Here is a 19,106-nt window from a genome sequence, read left to right on the forward strand (position 1 = left end):
CCATCTCCTGTCTGCCCGGCGCCCAGACCCAGCGCACACTCGACAGGGACCAGTCTCCGCTGCCGTGATGTCCCTTCAAGCGCCCATTTCCGGGTGTTTGCCACCCAGGCCTTATTTTCCACTCGAATACTAGAGCGTGTGGTCTGCAAGCGTCAGGGCAGGGCTGACGACAAAGGGCTGGGAGACTCGGAGCAGAAGATTGGGGTTCCGGGCAGCAGGCCCCGTGCCCTGTCCTGCATCCCCAGACGGCGTAAGAGGCTTCTCCCCGTAGGGGTCCGCGGGCCGCTCCCCACGCCCACCGTCGGAGAAGCCTCCACGTGCTCTGCGCATCTGAACACAGAAGTCGGGCCCTGAGGCAGCTGCTGGTGGACAGCGGGTGCTCGGTGCCGAGGAATTCGCCCGAGCGGGGAAACGACGCTCGTCCCGGATGGAGCCAGGGCACAGCAGACACCCGAATGCCCCGTCCCTGGGTGACATCGTCTGGGCCGGGTCACCTCACGTGCGGCGGCGGGAACGTAGAGTGGTGCTGCCACTCTGGCAAATAGCCTGGCAGTTTCTCACACTGTTAAATACAGAATTTCCACTTGGCGGAGCAATCCCACCCCTGGCTATACAGCCGGGAGGAGGACAAACACGTGGGCGCGAGAACTTGTGCACCCGCGTCCACAGGCGGCGGCTGTAGGAACGGAAACGACCCACAGGTCCATCAGTCGACAAACGCGGCTCGCACGGCAGAGTATCGTCCGGGGGTGAGGAGGGCGTCGTGACAAGCGCCGCCGCGCGGATAAGCCTCGAGAAGGTCTCGGAAGGAGGCCCAGCGCAGGAAGCCGGTCACGTAAGACCACGGAGCGTCGGATTTCGTTGAAGTGAAATTTCCAGGACAGGCAAACCCACCGTTGCTGCCTGGGTCTCAGGGCGGAGGGCGGTGTGGAGTGACCACTAGTGGGCAGAGGTTTTGGGGTTGGGATGAAGGATCCCGAACTACATGCTGACGGCCGCACAGCTCTGTGCGATTACCAAGCGCCACTGGAGTGCACATTTGAAGTGGGCAAACGTTACGGTATGTTATGTCTCAGTAACATTTTTAAACAAACAAATGAATAGGGCACGAATTCCAGGCCAGCTGGTGGCAGAGAGCAGATTCCCGAATGCGCACCCAGAGCTTCCGCAGTGGGTGCCGAGCGCCGTTTGTGAAAACACTCTGCCCCCAAACCCACCGAGAGTCCCAAGGCAAATGAGGCACTCGCGGCCCAGGCCTCGACAAACACGTATTCCCATACGTCTGCGATCGGAGGAGCAAGGTGAGCCCCGGGACATGTGTTGCAGGCGTCCATCGCCCCGTCTCGCTGCTGGTCCCTGCTGGAAAGGCTGGAAGCAGCCAGAAGCCAACTTCTGGAGCGCAGCCCTCGCCGCAGCCCGGCCCACGTGCACACCTATGGGCTCCTTGTGTCTGGTGACCCAGTGCACGAACCCAGCCTTTGCAGTCGGCTAAGGCTGCGACAGGAGGGGCGGTTTATGGTGTCCGTAACGTTTACAGTGTTTATAATGTGACCACCTCAGGCCTCAACACAAGTAAAAATGCCCACATTCCCGGCAAAGTGCTTTCCTCCCACACACTCCAGCCTTTTCCAGGGCTGTGAGAATGTCCAAGTGTACGAGGGACCCTTGCGTTGGCCCGTGGAACACTGTCAGGGGAATTCAGGCTGTGGGAGGCTGGACCACCTCTCCCGACCCTGTCCACCGCATGCACCACTTCTCTTTACATGACCTCATCCTTGGGGCCACAGCTCTTCCCTGCCGGCACAAAAACCAGTGCCCAGCCTTGGAGTGGACTCGGAACTGGCATCCTAGGATGCTCCCGGGTAAGCCTGTGCGTTACCATGGCAACTGCCTCAGCTGCGTCCTGCATCCTTTGCACGAGGTCAAGAGAGGACAGATCCCCGAAGAAGTAACTGCTTTCCCGAAAGCCCAGCTCCAGCCTCAAGGGGGTCTGTATCAGAGGTGCCTTCGAAGGGTGAGAGCACAAAGGTCACTTCGGGTTCCTGCCCCTCAGGGCCGAGTGTCCAGGTCAGCAGCCTGAGACGCCTGAGTCCCAGCCCGGCTACTTGCTGGCTGTGGGGCCCCGGCCGGGCACATTCCCAGGCTGCTTGCCTCAGCTGCGCGGGAGAGATCCACACCTCCCAGGACTGGGCCGGGGTTGCGGGAGCAGAATGCATGGCCCGGCAGGCACTGGTCGTGGCACGGGCAGCTCAGTCCACACTAGCTGTCGCGGGCACTTAGTAAAAGCTCGGTGGTGGCCCTGGAACGAGGCTCTGGGTATTCACGCTCTTTGCAGGTATAACGGACGGGGGCTCGAAAGCGCGCGGGTCATGAGCGGTCAGCCCCGTGGAAGCCCACAAACGTAATGCCCTTGTGTAGTAACCAGCAGCAGTGGCCGGCGCCCAAAAGCAACCCAGGCTCCTCCTGGCCATGAGGCCCCAAGGGACAGCCACCCTAACAGCCCACCTGTGACTGCACGTGCCGGGGGTCGGGCCCTGTGTTCTCCGTGTCTCTCTTGCCCCCTGCCTGTAGGGCCGAGGCGGGCTCACACTGGGTGCCCGGGAATCTTGCCGCAGGGAACATGCTGCCATCAGAGATCCAGGCTCCTGCCAGCGGGCCGCCTGGTTTCCGGTTTCACTGTGAAAAGGTCCCGGTGCCTATCCCCTGGGGAGCAGACACGTGCACCCCACTGGGTCCTTAGAACTATATCTTATTGGTAAATAAAAAGAACTGCCAAGCGCACGGGCCCCTACATTTCCCCTTCCCCATTTCCACATCCCCTTTCTTCACCTCAGCCGTGGCGCTGGTGACTTGGTCATGCCTTCTCTCCTCCCCCCTGGGAACTGCCCGGAGGGAAGGTCCAGGGGGCCGGCAGACAGCCCGGGCAGGTTCCCTGCCCTGGGCTCGCTCCCGGCCCCTGAAAGCTGAGCTGGACAAACAGGGGCGAGCCCCCCTCCAGGCAGGCATGACACCGAGCGACGCCCGCTGCGAAGGGCTCTTCGGGTGGTGGCTGCACGGTCGGGGGCCCCAGCACCCGGCAGGGGGAAGGAGGCGCCCAGGGGCACAAGTAGCTCGCTGTGCGTTCCGTCCTCAGCCGCTCAGGTAGGTTCCGGACCCACGCTCTCGCTGGGAAGACGAGGTCGCAGACGTTCGGAGCGACCACAGCCAGGAGGGCTCCAGCCAGGTGTGCTGACCGGCCTGGGCGGTGGAGACCCAGGAACGTGCCCCCGCCCCCACCCCAGACTCTCCAAGCCCTTGCAGCAGTAGCGGGGGTGACCGCCACCAGGAGACAAACACCTGCGGCCTCCTCTGGTGCCCTACCCCATTCCAGAATCTCGAAGGGTTCTCTCTACATTTCTGAGGGGCAGCTCCACCCCGGGATTCCCATCAGGTCTGCTCGGCCCTCCGTCTAGTGCGACGGGAAAGGTGGGTACAGCTGCTCACGGGGTCTGGATCCTGATTCTGCCTTGTACTTCTCTTCCCCAGCCCTGGCTCCCTCACACCAGAGCACACAGCTGGGGGCGGGGGGGCAGGTAACAGGCAGAAAAGGGTTTGGGGAGGGGGAGCAATACGCTTCCTCTACTGATGCTCATGGGACCTCCAGGGAAAACAGCCACGTGGGGCCCTGGGCCAAGGCAATGGATCCAACAGGATTCACAGAGACTGGGCTAGACTGTAGGGACTGTATTCCTGGCGATGCACGACCAAGACCCCCTTCCTGTCTTTCCTCCCAGCCACACAGGTGAGCCCGGAACACACCCTCTCTGCACCCCTTCCCCCACCTGCAAGGCCTCCTAGCAAGTAACAGCTGCAAAGCCAGCCCTGATTTCCCCACACAGCCCACCTGTGATCCTGCGGCTCCCTCCCCCTCCGCTGGGCCAGGGCCCTCCCAGAGGTGAGCACCTGCCCTCCCTCGTGCAGGACAGGAGGGATGGGTGAGGTCCTGCCCTGCTGGCATGCTCCCACACTTCAGGCCGCCGCCCCGACTCCTGCTCCGTGAGCCAGCTACTACGGACTACTGACGTATCTATCTTTGGGTCAACTCACCTGTTGTGTTCTGCTTCTAGTAAGCAATAAAACCTACAGGTCCCACGGTCGTGGGGCTCATTTTGCTCAGGTGGACATTAGAGGAACCGTGACATTCTGAGAAGTGCCTCTCCTGCAGGAGAACCTGCCAGACTGTGAGGGAACCCAGGCCAGCGTCCTGGGGTCGCATTGTCACACCTGTCCTTATTAGACACCATGTACACACAGTAGGTGCTTAGTAAGCGGCTCACGTTTGCAGTGGAAACCTCACTAGCTGCCTCTGGGGTCCTCGGCACACCCATTCTCTTACTGGGTGGGCCCAGAGCGTGGGCTCCCGGCACCTGCCAGGGTCCTTGCAGCCACCAGTGAGATGGGCAGGACAGCTACAGTCTCTGTGTGGCAAACGGAGGAACTGGGGGAGTGAGTTTCAACCACTCAGGGTTTCCCAGCTTCTCAGCTGTCTCTGTCCCCTGGCGCACGAGTGGAAGGCCTGGTGATTACAGGTGGGTAAGGGCTGTGAAAACAGGTGGGTAAAGGCTGAATGAAAACATTCAGGGTGGATGTACGGAAGGAACGGGGGCACAGACCGCACCAGTGGCACCTGAGTCAGGCTCAGGGCCCATCGCAACCGCTCCCCTTCTCCAACCTTCTGCAAGCACCCTCCACTCTGGACGAGACACCAAGGAATGAACAGTAGGGCCAGCAGTCCTGGACCGGTCTGCCCCGTGTACTTTTAGCCTCTGCCTTGCCTGAGCATTTGCCCCATAGCTAATGTCCTCAGGGAACCACCAACTTGCACACCAAGGGGTCTGGCAGGCTCTCAGAGGTCTCCAGAACTCCCCCCGCCCCCGCCCGGGGCCCCGAGGCTTCAGCTCTAACTCTCTTTTCCCAAGACCAAACCAACTCCCGTTCGTGAAGACTGCACCCCCATCTCCACCCCAAAGAGCGTGTGGCTCCAAAAACCAGGATCTGGGAGACAAAAATCTGTGACCTTGGGCAAGTCATATTCTAGACCCACAAAGTGGGGGGGAGGATGGCCTCGGCTGTGTGGGGGAACAATCAGGAGGCCTGGGGTGGCAGCCACTCGGGACAGGTGCACCCCCGGGAAAGGCTGTGCTAAGGGAGAGTCCCATCTCACTTCTAGGAGCAGGACACCCCCACCCCCAGAGATCTCTCCTAGTGGGGCTAGACTAGTTCCACAGCTCTGACCCTCCTCACCAGCGCAATCTTCTCACGTGCCAAGAACCGATTCTAAACCGCACAGTTAAGTCTTAGCAGGTGCCTCCTGAAGACTTTTCCATGTCTGCTCCTTCCTCGCCGCTCCCTGTTCTCAAAGCCATTACTGCTCCGGCCCTGGATGTCACCGGGTGCTGGCGGGAGCCTGCCCCGTGGGGGTCTCCATCCTCCCCCACCAGAGGAGGGAGTCGGCCGCCCGGCCGAGCGGCGGGTCACGCTCTCTGCAGCGGGTCGCTCCTCTGCTAGACACTCTCGGTAAGAAACACCCTTTACGCCTTGGCCGAGCCCCCGGGGCAGCAGTCACACGTGTAAGCGGTCCCCTGCGGCGGATGTTCCGGTACTTTCTAGGTTACCCCGTTTCCTTTCTACAAAATGCCGGCAGCCTCCACCGAGCTTCCTGCGGGACCCGACACCGGCCCCGCATCTGCCGGGCCGGGGAGGACGGCGCCCGACAGACCCGCGCGCGCGCCGAGCCGCCACCAGCGGGGTCCCGCTCCGCCTCCCGGACGGACGCCCAGGACGCCCGCGGGCGGGAGCCGGGCCAGGCGGGGCCTCGAGGCGCTGGGGGCGGGCGGCGATTTATTTTAAGGGCGCGAGGCCGCCGCAGGCGTGGGGGAGGGAGATTACGAGGCGCCGCGCTCAGCACTTTATATTTAGCGGCCGACGCGCCGGGAGCGCTCCCGCCCGCAGCTGCCACGGCGCCCCGCGCCCCCCGGAGGGCGGTCCCCGCCTCCCCGCCGCCGCTCGGGACCCGGCCCCGGCACCCCCTCCTGGCCCTCCGGGTCCACCTCGAGGGACAGGGACCTCGAGCCCCGCCTCCGCTCGGCGGGACAGGGACTCCCGACCCCCGCCTGCACCGCGCGGGACAGAGACCCCGAGCCCCGCCTCCGCGTCGCGCTCAGGGACCCCGGCGCGCGGGCGCTGGAGAAGGGGCGGGCGTACCCCGGCCGGGCGGCCTTCCAGCCCGGGGCAGGGGAAGCTGTCCTTCCTGGCCTCTTTCGCAGGGCAGATGCCTGACTCGGGTCCACCGCTCGCAGGCTCGCTGCACCGCGACCCCGCAGGGCCCACTCGCTCCGCCCCAGCCCCGCCCCTCCGCTCGCCGGCCCCGCCCCTCCGGTCCCGCCCTCCTGGCACGCGCACGCGCGCTCCGCCCCTCCCGATGCCCCCCACCCCCACCGCGCCGCCCAGACCCCCGAGCCTGCCCGCCAGGTCTCGTGCTCCCACCCCGCGCAGGGCCCGCCGGGAGTCGACTGAGGAGGGGGCGGAGAGCCGGGGAAAGCCCGTCCGGGCCCGCGGCGCAGGCTGCGCAGGCGTGGAGGGCGCGCCCGCCCCTAGCCCCGCGGCGCGGCCATATTTAAAGGGAGGCCGGCGCGGCGAGCCAATGGGCGCCGAGCGTGCGGGGGCGGGGCGTGGCGGCGCGAGGCCCCGGATGTGGCTGCTGCGGCCCCTCCTCCCCCGCGCTCCCCTCAGAGCCCCCGGCCGCGCGCCGCCGCTCGCTCGCTGGTCCCAGCGCAGGCCGGTCGGGCGGCGGTGAGGAGGCGCCGAGGCGGAGGAGCGGGCGGCGGCGGCGAGGCGACCGCGCGGAGGCGAGCGGGCCGGCCCAGGCGGGCGGCCGCCGCCATGAGCGGCTCCTCGGGCACCCCGTACCTGGGCAGCAAGATCAGCCTCATCTCCAAGGCGCAGATCCGCTACGAGGGCATCCTCTACACCATCGACACCGACAACTCCACCGTGGCGCTCGCCAAAGGTAGCGGCCCGCGGCCGCCCCAACCGCCCGGCCCCGCCCGCCAACAGCCCGCGGCGCCCCCCGCCCGCCCCCCGCGGCGCCCGGCCGCCACCTCCGTCCCCCCGGCCGCGGCCGCCGCTCATTGTGCGCCGCCGGCCCGCCCCGCCCCGGGAGGGGAGCGGCGGGGGAGGGGGCGGGTCCGGCTCGCGCCGCCCCCTCCCCCGCGCAGCCCACCTCCGCAGGTGGGGGCCGGCGGGCGCGCGGGGCCGGGTCCCCGCGGAGGGGCGGGGCGAGGGGCCGGGGCTCCCGGGGCTCCCCGGAACGCGACTCCCGCCAGCGCTTCTGGAACCGATTAGGCAGCTGGGGCCGAGCCCGGACCAGCAGCGCGCCTTAGGGGAACCTCCCGCCGGGACGGGGCGTCGCTGGGCAGCCCGGCGCCCCCTGCGAGCGCCCGCAGACGCGGGGAGGGAGCGGTCCCGGGCGCCGGAGCGTCCGCGATCTCCTCCCGGCCCGTGGAGGCGGGAGGCGGCTCCGAAGTTTCTTTGTCTTCGCCGCCCAGGGAAGATGGCGAGTGTCCTTCCTCGCCTCCTGGAGCGCAGCGCGGAGCGCGGCCGCGTCTGCGGAAGCCCTGGTCGCTGCCGGGCCGCGTTGGGCCTTCCGGGGTCAGGGCTCGGCTCGCTCGCTGCCTTCGCTCCGCTCTGGGCATGTCTGCTGCGGCGCGGGCTGCGGCGCTGGGGCAGACCGCCGCGTCCTCCAGGGCAGCCTTCGGGGTCACAGACCGGGGTGTCTGCTGACGGTCCTCTTGGCGCTGGGGATGTTTGCGGGAGATGCTCAGGAGAGACTGAGGCCGCGAGTGTCTGGCCCTTAGCAGGAGTTGTGCTCAGTCAGGCAGAGGCTGCTTCAAGCCCAGCTCTGCCCCACGGACTGCAGGAGGACAGACTGGAGGGACCCTAATCCCGGCTGGTAAGGGTCCACGCCCCCAGGAAGGCTCTCGGCGCACACGCGGGTGCTGTGGGTCCAGGCTCCGGGCCGCTGCTCCTGGGGTGTGCGTGAGAGCTCCTCCCGCGGCAGGCTGTGGGAAGGCGAGCGGAACAACCTTCAGGCTTCTCTCCCGGCAGAACAGACGCCCAGGGGTGGCGACGTGGGGCGAGGCTTCGGAGAACAGCCGTCGTGCTGTGTGATCCGGGAAGGCGGGTGTGCACGGGTGCTCTGAAGCCGACCTGGTGTGCTGGGGGCGCCGGGCCTCCTGCGTTCACACCTGAGTTCAGCTTCCCCGGCCGTCAGGCTCCGATGCCGCTAACTTGTCTTTGTGACCTAGAACCTTCGGAGTCTTGCCCGCTGGGGTCTTGTCGGTACTGTGCGCTGGAGATTGGGGGGTGGGGTCCTTGCCGGAAGGTGGACCACGGACGTCGTGCCTGGATGGTGTGCGGGCCGGGCCCGTCGTGGGACCCCCGAGAGCCCCCGTGGAGAGGATGGAGGGCACGCCCTGGCGGAGGGCGATAAGCTGACACTTCTTTCTCTCAACTCCCAAGTGAGGTCTTTTGGCACTGAAGACCGTCCCACAGATAGGCCGGCCCCCCCCAGAGAGGAGATCTATGAGTACATCATCTTCCGGGGGAGCGACATCAAAGACATCACTGTGTGTGAACCTCCGAAAGCTCAGCACACGCTCCCGCAGGACCCTGCTATTGTTCAAGTAAGCCTGCGGCTCGGCTTTGCGGTGGGCTCGGCCTCGAGAGGCGCGGGTTTCCGGGTGGAACTTGGTCTCCTCTGTTTGGCGGCAGCGCTCCGCTCGAGGAATAGCCATTAGCGAAAAGCGTGTGATTTCTGTGTGGGCTGTTGGTGTTCCTACAAAAAGTCCTCAGCTCAGTACGCGGTAGCGTGCGCTGTAGAGGGAGACTCTGTTTGTGTGAGAAGGGGTGGTGGTCCAGGCTCGTCTGGGGTGTTAGGGGAATCGTTTGTCACGAGATTTGGGTTGGGGCAGCAGGACTTACTCTCGACACTGTCCAGATTTTAAGTTCCCGTGCTTTGGGACACTGAATTTGCAATTCTTGTAGCATACACCTGCCTGCCCCATTAAAGCATAACTTTTTAAAAATTTTTATTTGATTTTTTAAAATATGTGTTTATTTGGGAAAGAGCATGGTAGGGTTGGGGGTCCTGGGGAGAGGGAGAAGAAGACTCCCTGCTGAGCAGGGAGCCAGATGCGGGGCGGATCCCTGGACCCAGAGATTATGACCCTAGTGGGAAGGCAGTTGCTTTACTGAGCCGTCCAGGCGCTCCCATTAAGGCATAATTTGCCTAGGATTACTAGGGAATCTAGATTAATATTCTCTTGATTTAGGATTTAAATATTCCCTGGTTGCTCTGAGGTCCATACTACGGGAGGTGCTCCCTGGAGGACAGGAGCCGGTGTGGCGGGTTCTGGGGACAAGAGGAGCAGCCCCAGCCCAGACTTAAGAAAGGTTTGCAGCGAGAGTTCTTAGGGGCTTCGGAAGAGTCAGGTACCTGAGCCAGGCCCTGAGGGACAAAGGGGCCTTTTGGGAGCAACAGGGAGCAGTGTCCCTGAAAGCGCGAGGACCGGAGAAAGGATGGTCACCTGGGAACCACGTGGCTGTACTCCTGTGTGTTGGGGCAGGGCCAGACCGAGGATGGTGCACCCGTACGGAAGCTAGACTACTTGCCGACAGCGGGCGTCATTAGAGGGCTTGAGTTAGGGGAAATGGAGGTTCGAGTTACCTGGACAGGGAGTGTTGGGTATGGAATGTGGGAAAGGCAGCTTTGAGCCCCCCTTGGTCGTCCTGGACTGCCCCCTGCGCCCCCCCCCCTCCCCAGCCTCCAGGAGTACAGGCTGACAAACTGACAAAGTTTCCCCGTCTGAGCAGTGCTTTCCAGGCGGGCAATGGGCGGGCCTTGCGCTGCTCTCATCTGTGTGTCTCGTTGCTCAGTCTTCCCTGGGCTCGGGCTCGGCCTCCTCCTTCCAGCCACACGTGCCTTACAGCCCCTTCAGAGGGATGCCGCCCTACAGCCAGCTGGCCGCCAGCTCTCTGCTCAGCCAGCAGTACGCCGCTTCCCTGGGTCTAGGTGAGTAACCGGGTTCTGTCTGGTGAGCTGCTCGTGCGATGACCTCCGGGAGGCAGGGCCTAGACCCTGTGGTGGGGACGCTGTTCTTGGGGTACTTCGCTTGTGTCGCATGCGTAGTACGTTGCCCAGTGCGACTTGAGCTGGCTGAACACGTCGTAGCCTCCCAGCCGAGAGTAAAAGTTAGCAGTCTGAGTTTTGGAACAGGTGATTCAAATCAAAATTCATTTGAAACGTCGGTCTGGGTGGAAGTCATGACATATTTGCTTCAATAGGAAACAAGTGTTATGCGTGATTACAGATGAGTTCTAACCATAGGCACGTTTGCAAGCTTGTAAAGGCAGAAGTTCGCTCAACACCCATCTGTTACGATCGTCGTGTTGTCCGTGCTTCGCTCAAAAGTTATTTCCCCGAAGGCGAACGAACTCTGGAACGAGGTTCTCTCCTGCACGTGTAGAGTGAGGGTCTGCCTGGCCCTGGACGCAGCTTTTCCATGTGTTCAGACCCTGGAGTCGACAGTCTGCTCCTCAGGCGCAGGGCTGCGAGCAGGCCCTGTGGACTGGCTCTTGGGTCTGGGTCCCTTTCTAACCACGTTGTTTTGATTGCTGCTCCGGCGTGGGTGCCTTTCTCCGCCTGGCTCACCGCGTTGCTAGAGTAGGTGTATGTGAGCCACGTGTCCTGCGAGGGGCTGCTTGGCTCTTTCCGAGCTTGCTAGACGCAGGACGAGTGTCTCGTTACTTACTTGTGTACCTTCTCTTTTGCTCTTCTCTTCTCTGTTCTTTCAGAGAAGCTGGTGAGCCCTCCAGCCTCGGCCGCGGCTTCCAGCCCTAGTTCTTCTCCATCTCCACAGCCCGCCTCAGAGCTTGACATGTCCTCAGAACCACACCAGCTCACTTCCAAGGGTAACCGCAGTCTGGGAGAGCTGCATGCTGTCTTGCCGTCCTGAGAGCAAGGGGGTAAACCAGTAGCCCAGAGTGGCAGTAGCTGTAGCCAAGCCCCCGGGGTCAATTAAGCGGCTTCCACTTGGTTCAGTACGTGGTCATGATTTATTAACGATCTCCCAGCGTTTTAAAGAAGAGATTGGAAAGAAGTGACCAAGCACTTGTTCGCTCTCCCTGGGCCCAGGGTCTGTCCTGACCTGCACGGAGACCACCAAACATGGGAACTTTCCCTCTGCACGGAAAGCCCTTCCCTGGGGTTTCTGCTGGTTCCAGATGTGCTCTGGATTGCCGGGAGACACCGCAGTGGAGGGTCCCTGAGAAACTTACCTGTTGTTCTGGGCACTGTGTGCCACGTTGGTCAGCCGTAGGGGCCTGAGGGTCGCTTTGTAATGGGAAGCCCCTGTAGAACTGGGAGGCTCGCTCAAGCTACTAGCCGGGCGAACGGCGTGGGCGAAGCGACCAGCTTCTTAACGCTCGTGTGCACCACCTGCCTCGGCTGGGCTGTGGCACCTCTTAACCTTTCCCGATGCTCTCATTTCACGGAGAGCTGAGATGCACATGCCTGCCTGTTGGAGTTCGAGCACAGGAGCCCTGCCTTCGCCGCCGGGGCTCGGTCCAGGGTGGCTCCTGGAGCTCCCGCTGTGGCACGCGACTGCCTGTGTTGCTCTCTGCTCCTGCACGGACGCGGCGTGGCCCAGTTGTGGAAGCAGTAATGTGTTTTCTCGGTTAAGTGGACATCAGGCGGTTCGTCATTCTTCGGGTGGTTTGCATGAAATTGCTGCTGAGGCAAGATGGTTGAACTGGTTTCTTTTCTCAAAAGCAAAGGAGCCTGAGCGTCTTGCGCCCCGGAGTTAGAGTGTGGCAGGAGCAGTCGGTCTGGGTCTCTGGGAAGGCCCTGCTGGGCAAGGTGGCAGGCTGGGGAGGCTGCTCAGGCGTGGCGCCTGTCGTGGAGTGGGCCACGAGCAGCTTCCATGCTGGTCGTAAGGGACCTTTTCACAGGTGTTAACTTGGTGTCTGTGCTACTGGAAAGTCAGAAAGGTGGGAGAGCCGGTCTTCACGTGTGACAGGCTGCCTCTCGTCATAGTCACTGCTGGGGTTAGGACTCAGTTTTTCTGTGTCAAAGCTCTGGACCTCCACCCAGCACCCACCCCACCCCCCTTAGACTGCAGCAAGGAGAGGAGATGGGCCAGTGCGGGTGGCGCGCCTGCCCCCTTTCCCGCCTCCCCGCCAGGGCTTGGCCTCTGAGCTCGGGGCTGCGGCGTGGTAGGAAAGAATGGACATGGAGCACCCGCCCCCGGGGGCAGCCGGGAGGCTTTCGTTTCTTCCTGACGGCTGACCTCTCTGTGGTCGGCTTTTATTCTGGCGCCTTTCCAGCGTTGTTATTCCTCAAGTGGAAACAACGGTGTTCTGGAACTTAAAGAGTGGTCACTGTGTTTACTCCAAGATCCTGAACTGAGATGGTTCTTGTCCAGAGTGGAGTGGGATGAAATAAGTTCTCAGACGGTGAATTTGCCTGCCTCTTGGAACCCATGGAGCCCCCTTGGGGTTAGAGCTTATGTGGTTTTTGGAAAGCTTGATTCGTTCCTTTGGTTTTTTGCACCCCTCCCCGCCCTGGAAAGCTGTTTCTAAACCGCCTGGGGGTGTTTGTTTCTGGCGGGGTGTTCTTCCCTCCTCAGCGGTCCGTAGCTTGGGGGTCGTGGGGCTCAGGGCTCCCGGATGAACCGGCCTTGTTGCTGCCCAGCGAGACACAGGGTGGGTGGTCTGGGGGGGTGGCCTGGCTGGGATGGGGAGAATCTCCAGGCGGTTACCTTCAACTGCCTGGCATGCCACCCCGCAGGAGTGGCCGGAGGGGCGTGAGGTTTGCTCCTCTCTGGTTTTAAGCCTCCTTCCCTTCCCATCTCAGGAGCCGGTTTTCCATCCGTCCCAGTCGGCAAGAGCCCCATGGTGGAGCAGGCTGTGCAGACTGGTTCTGTTGATAACCTGAACGCCAAAAAGCTGTTCCCCGGCAAGGGCCCCGCGGGGGTGCAGCTCAGCGGGCGGCCTGCGCAGCCCGGCGGCAAGAGCGGCAGCGGTACTGGCACACGTGGTCCTCCGGGGCTGGCGGCGCGTTCTCCCGGCGGCGCGCTGCTTCCCGGGGCTCTCCTCTCTCCTCCCTTTGTTTTTCATTTTTCTTAAACTGGACGGCACCGACCCGACCCGTGTCCCCATCCTAAACACCATGTGCTTTGGCAGGGCCTCCCCTCGCTGCATGTCCCCTGTGGTGGCGCCACCCTGCTTCGTCGCTGGGCTCCGCTTCGGTCGGCGCTCGCCTCACTCTCCCCTTTTGCGCCTTAGATGTCGCCCAGCCGGCAGCTGTGCCAAGTCAGGGGCCGGTGAATGACGAGAACAGAAGGCCTCAGAGGAGGAGATCAGGTAACAGCTGTTGCCCCTTGAGTTCGGGCCGCCTCGCCCTGTCCAGGTGTGCTTTGCTTCCCCCGCACCGCCCCCCCCCCCTCTCTGGGTGGCGGTTTGAGGGATGCTGGGGCTCAGTGTCTGCTTCTGTGTGCTCTGTTCCCTCCTTGCCGTCCCTCTCTCACGGAGTGATGTCAGGTTGGTAGCTTACCAGCCGGGGCTTTCCTTTCTTCTCACAGGGAACAGACGAACAAGGAATCGCTCCAGAGGGCAAAACCGCCCGACTAACGTCAAAGAAAACACAATCAAGTTTGAAGGCGACTTTGATTTTGAGAGCGCCAATGCCCAGTTCAACAGAGAGGAGCTGGACAAAGAGTTTAAGAAGAAACTGAATTTTAAAGGTGTTTGTCGTTATTTGGAAATTGCGCTCTGTCCAGGGGTATCTGTAGAAGCAGGTCAAGGAAAGACGGGCAGGGCGGGGGGGTGCAGTGGGGCTGCCGGCCAGTGTGGAAGTGGCGCCCCCTTAAGGAGTCCTGAAGGAGCGGAGGAGCCTTGGGGCCCCGTGCAAACCGTGCTTGCTGGGGGAGGGGGAGCGGACCATGCCGCCCCAGGGTGGACAGGATCCCAGGGTGGACAGGATCGGTTTTGGAGGAGGAGCTTCCGCTAACACTGAAGGCCGCCCCCCATCCTCCCGCAGCGTTCCCAAGGCCTGAGGACAGCTGCCGGGAGGGTCTGCTCCGGGGGAAGGGGTGCTTGGTTCACTTCCCAGCATCCCAGTGTGCTCTTCTCCGTGCAGATGACAAAGCCGAGAAGGGGGATGAGAAGGACTCGGCAGTGGTGACCCAGAGTGACGAGGCTCCAGCTGAGGAAGACCACCTGGGGCCCAACTGCTACTATGACAAGTCCAAGTCTTTCTTTGACAACATCTCCTCTGAGCTCAAGACCAGGTCGGGGGCCAGGGGAGGACTCGGGGCTTGGGCCTCATGAGGCCTGGATGGGCTGGCAGGGAAGACCCTCATTCTGCCTCACACCCCCAAGACCAGGGCCTGCTCTCTTGAAGACCAGCCTCCGCTCTAAGTTCAGGGCCAATCTAGGATCCTACTCACATTTTTGCCATGTGGGCACCTCAGTCTTCGTGGCGCCAGCAGGTGGCAATTTGGAACCCCCCCGGCAGTCACGGGCACCTGGGGAGTCGACTTCTGTCTTGGCTTTGCAGCCCCTTTGTCCATTAAAACGGGTGGGGACTACCCTCCCCACCTGAGCTCGTCCTGGCCTGCTCCTGGTTCCAGTGGACCCCGGGGGCCCGAGACCTTGCTACTTGCAGCAGCCAGCCAGGGTTCTGTTTCGGGGGGAGTTCTTTCCTCTGATGGCGGGGGCTGCGGCCGTGTCGTGCGTGTTCGGGGGGATGAGCTGTGCTTGGATGCTGCCGTGTGACGGGCGGAGCGGTAAACGGAGTCTGTAGGACGGACACAGCGTGGGAGTCCGGAGCGCCAGCCACGCTGCTGGGCGGCCAGGGCACCGCACAGAGCAAGCCGGGGGTCCTGACTTGCCCACGTCTCTGGCCTGGCAGGGGAAAAACCGATAAAAGCACGAGCAGGTCTAGGATAGAAATGTCTCAGGGAATGGGAGGGGAAAGGTCAGTCGGATGTGGCGATCTCAGCGCCGGCGGTGTCTGGGAGCCAGTGCCGGGGGAGCGAAGGAAGCTGCTGTAGACAGGCTGCGGGGCGAGGCTAGTCGGTGTGGGATGAAGGGGACGTGCGCATGGGGGGCTTGGTAGTCGTAGGTCACAGTGAGGAGCAGCTCGTGTGTGGAGGGCCGCGGGCAGCTGTCGGGGCGGGGGCTGGGGGCGATGCCGTCTGACGCCGGGGCGTTCTCGGCTGAGCATGCTGAAGGGGGGCCGGGCGCGGCTGGGCGGCCCATCCGAAGGCTTTTGCAGTAGTCGGAGTGTTTGGGAATAAGGTGGCGGTGGCGGGTGAGGGGAGAGTTCGGCTTCCGAGTGCACGTGGAAGGGGGAGCAGACAGCATGTGGGGGGAACCAGCACGACTCTGGGTTGCTGGCCTGCGGGGCTGAAGGGCGCAGCTGCTGCTTCTGAGCGAGGCCTGTGGGGACCGTAGAACAGGAGTCGGTGCTGGGCGCGTGGCCCGCGAGCTGCCTGGAAACACAGGGCTCCTCTCCTGAGCTGTTGAGGTGGGTGTCGGGGCAGCTGCGGCGTGAGGGACGGCAGGACAGCGTGCGGTCCTGGTGCCGTGTCCCCACCGCCCCCAGAGCGTGAGCATCACGTTCTCGGAGACACTGTTCCATCTAGCCCCACCCCCTCCTCACTTGTCTGAAGGGTTCCGTCATCCGCTTTGGGTCCTGGAGCCCACACGGGCCCTGCCTCGCGTCACGTGCTCGTCTTCATGGGTAAAGACGAGAGAGTCGATGCCGAAGCGGCCCCGGCCCGTGAGAAGCCGAGCTGGTTAGAGATGTGGCCGGGAGTGGCGCTGGGACCGGGTCACCCCCTCTGCTGACTCCAGCAGCGGTCCCCACCTGTCAGGGTTTCTTCCCTCTTGGGCTACATGGGTCTGGGGCCCCGCTCGGAAAGGGGTGAGCAGGGACCACTGCCATTGGTCTCACGCCCCTGTCTGTGCTTTAGTTCCAGGCGGACTACGTGGGCTGAGGAGCGGAAGCTCAACACAGAGACCTTTGGGGTGTCAGGAAGGTTTCTTCGTGGCCGTAGCTTCAGGGGTGGATTTCGAGGGGGCAGGGGCAACGGTACAACCCGGCGCAACCCAACTTCCCACAGAGCCGGGACTGGCAGGGTGTGAGGATGCCGCCCACGGTGAGTGAGGGAAGGAAGTTTCTGGGCCCTTTGCAGGGAGGGCGTTGGGGTGGGAGGGCCCGATAACCAGCCTCTCTCTGCAGGAAGAGGTTAGGAGCCCAGAGCAGCTGGCTCTGGTTTCCAGTAAGAGCCGGGATGGGGGTCTCGACCCTCCCGGTCGCCCAGGGGCCTCCTAGGGACCGCAGGCCCCCGTGTTGTCAGAGCGTGGTCAGCAGGGACCCTTGTCCCTACCCCGCCTCCCTGCCCCGGCCTGCAGGGACTCCGGGACTGCCAGTGACTTGTGTGCCCGTGAGTCTGGGCGGTGAGGGGGTTGCCGGTGTGCCCGTGCTGACCCGCTCCAGCCAGGTTGGGACCTGGAGCTCCCTCTCTGTCCCCCACGTGCTCCCTCTCTGTCCCCCACGTGCTCCCTCTCTGTCCCCCACGTGCTCCCCCACGTGCTCCCCCACGTGCTCCCTCACGTGCTCCCCCACGTGCACAAAGGTGATTTCCATCCTCGGTTGTGATTGCAGGGTCTGGGGAGCCCGGGCCTGACTGGAGTGCAGCTGGGGGGATGAGCATCCCTGTCCTCCCTGGGAGTCTGCGTGCCTGACTCCTGCGGGGTGGCTGCCTCATGGAGCCTGCGGAGCTCACTCACTTGGTGTCCTGTCCCCTTCCCACAGGCGCCTGTGGAAGTACCGCAGAAGCGACGCTGTGTCTGAGGATGTCGGAAACGCTGCACTTACCGCGGAGACGGTCACTTTGTTTACTGAGTTTGGAAAATTCCATACTACTACTTATGTTTTGGACTTAATTGAACTTGGACATGGTCTGAGTTAGAACCACTTGTTTTGGGGGAAGTATTTGTGGGTAACCTCTTGGAGGTATTTTGGCCTGTCTTTCCTCTTTAGTTATGCACAACCTGATTCTAAGGTTCTGGTATTTTGGAGAAAGGTTTTAGAGCAAAAGCTTGATTCTCATTTTGTGACTTTTCTTTGTGACAGCTTTGACTTATTTTAAATGGAACCAAATCCCATTTGGCAAATGTGGCAGCCAAGTGTGTATCTTTATAACCCAACTGGCCTCTGGTGCTGCTGGCCTGGCACCCCCACAGCCACAGGTGGGGGGGTCTCAGGAGCCAGGCAGGGCCAGCATGGGAGCGTGTGGGGGTGGGTGGGCGTTAGGGCAGGGAGAGTGGGGTGTCCCACGGATCATGTTGTATAAGCAAACCAGACAGCCCTTACATCCAGAGTGGCGATGTCAAGGTTGAGAGCTGGTGTGTTGGGGAGGGGTGCAGGGAAGAGGGGGGAGTCCTGGAGGCTTAGGAAGGGGTCCTGAACATAAGCTAGGAACTGTTGCTCAGAACCTGGCTTCCATAGGAATCGGGGTTGGGGGCCAAAGCCCAGGGACCTGTGGGGTCCCTGTCCTTCCTGCCCCATCCCTGCCATCCCCAGACCCAGGCCGGTCAGTACTGGACTCTGGCCACTGTTCAGTGTCTCCTCCCCTCGGAAATGAGCCAGTCTTTTTTGCAAGGTCAGTTGACCTAAAACACTATTTCTTCTCAATTGTAAATAGTTGCGTTTTTGTTTTACAGTGGGTCGAGGGTGGGTGGGGAACATAAATTCGTTGCATGAGTAAATGGGTCAGACTGTAGTGTGAGCATGCGCCCTTCTGCCGGGGAGGGCACTGTGTTGAACATAAGCACCTTGGTAACTAAACCCCTTTAAATAGCTATAAAGGTTTTAGTTCTGTATTGATTCAGTTACCGTAAAAGCTTGGGTTTATTTTTGTAGGACTTAATGGCTAAGAATTAGAACATAGCAATGGGCCGCTCTGTTGGAGTAATGTAAATTGTAATTATAAATAAACATGCAAGCCTTCACAACTTTTTTCCTCTCTGCTCTTAAAGCAAATAGGACTGTTGGTTCTGCGGCCCGAGTCACACCTTGTGTGACATGCCCATCCTGAGGTGGGAGATGTTGTTCAGGCCTCAGGCTGGTAGGACCTTGGGGGACACCTGCCGCTCCTGCGCGAGCTGGTCTGGAGGAAGGTGTGAGTCAGCCCGACTTCACAGTGGGCCACCTTGGCTCCGCCTCCCAGACACCTGGGACACAAACTAGTTTTTTAAAGTTCAATTCACAGATGTACCTGCTTCAGAAGCCATCCTTTTGCTGCTTTGCCGTGGCCTCCCAGCTCCATAGAGCTTGCCTGTCCTTGGTGCCATCGGGCCTGTTACAGGCCTTGACCCTGGCACCGTGTGTAAGAGCAGCCCACGTGCCTGGCCAGGGTTTCTGGCTGACTCTGAAAGCAGTGTCAGAGGCCCGAGGTCCATCCCGTCTTGCCGTGCTTGCCTGGGGTTCCATCGGGCCCCGAGCAGGACCGGGCAGCGGGGAGTCAGTCTGCAATGTCGGAACAGATTCTGGGCAACCTTCCTTTGAAGGGGGTGGGCACAGACAAGGAACATTCTTGGCCAAGAAATGAAAATCTTCCGTAGCATGTGTGTGCTGGCTGCAGGTGGCCAGGGCGCAAATTCTAGACAAAGTAAGGGACTCAGCATTGCCCGTGGCCGGTATTTGTTAGCGAATCCAGGTGTAGTCAAGTCAGTTTACCACTGTGACTAATTTTGCTATCAAAACTTGAAAGTCACGTTTTGACAATTACATATGTTATGCTGAGCTTTATTGAAACCTACCTGGGCCTTTGTATTCCTTTTGGAAGAGAGAATGTGATGTGTCATTCAGAGAGAACTCAGCAAGAGACGCTGTAGACTGAGGTGCGAAGCAGAGCCCTAGAGTCCTAACAACATGGCTGGAAGGGGAACCAGCCCACGGACGCGAAGAGCCCTTTATGCCACGTCCTTGGGGCGCA

The 19,106-nt window shown here is 61.9% G+C and overlaps 1 protein-coding gene across 2 annotated transcripts; it reads left to right on the top strand.

Annotated features, from left to right (window-relative positions):
* The first annotated feature begins 6,780 nt into the window (after positions 1–6,780).
* LSM14B (LSM family member 14B) lies at positions 6,781–18,127 on the top strand. Of its 2 annotated transcripts, XM_045981483.1 has the most exons (10): positions 6,781–7,048; positions 8,560–8,723; positions 9,976–10,111; positions 10,894–11,010; positions 12,953–13,120; positions 13,384–13,461; positions 13,680–13,841; positions 14,237–14,387; positions 16,077–16,262; positions 16,922–18,127. In XM_045981483.1, exons 1-9 carry the CDS (start codon positions 6,922–6,924, stop codon positions 16,246–16,248), a joined length of 1,275 nt encoding a protein of 424 aa, XP_045837439.1. In that variant the 5' UTR covers positions 6,781–6,921; the 3' UTR covers positions 16,249–16,262; positions 16,922–18,127. The 2 variants fall into 2 exon arrangements, with proteins under 2 accessions (XP_045837439.1, XP_045837440.1); XM_045981484.1 differs by lacking the exon at positions 10,894–11,010.
* The last annotated feature ends 979 nt before the right edge of the window (positions 18,128–19,106 follow it).

This window comes from Meles meles, chromosome 16, assembly GCF_922984935.1.
Source record: "Meles meles chromosome 16, mMelMel3.1 paternal haplotype, whole genome shotgun sequence".
NCBI lineage: Eukaryota > Metazoa > Chordata > Mammalia > Carnivora > Mustelidae > Meles > Meles meles.

Excerpts from the sequence above, each read along its gene's own strand:
- LSM14B (XM_045981483.1), top strand. The coding sequence starts at position 6,922 with ATGAGCGGCTCCTCGGGCACCCCGTACCTGGGCAGCAAGATCAGCCTC. Across the intron at positions 8,724-9,975 it reads AGGACCCTGCTATTGTTCAA|TCTTCCCTGGGCTCGGGCTC; the intron begins GTAAGCCTGCGG and ends CTCGTTGCTCAG. Across the intron at positions 13,121-13,383 it reads CGGCGGCAAGAGCGGCAGCG|ATGTCGCCCAGCCGGCAGCT; the intron begins GTACTGGCACAC and ends TTTGCGCCTTAG.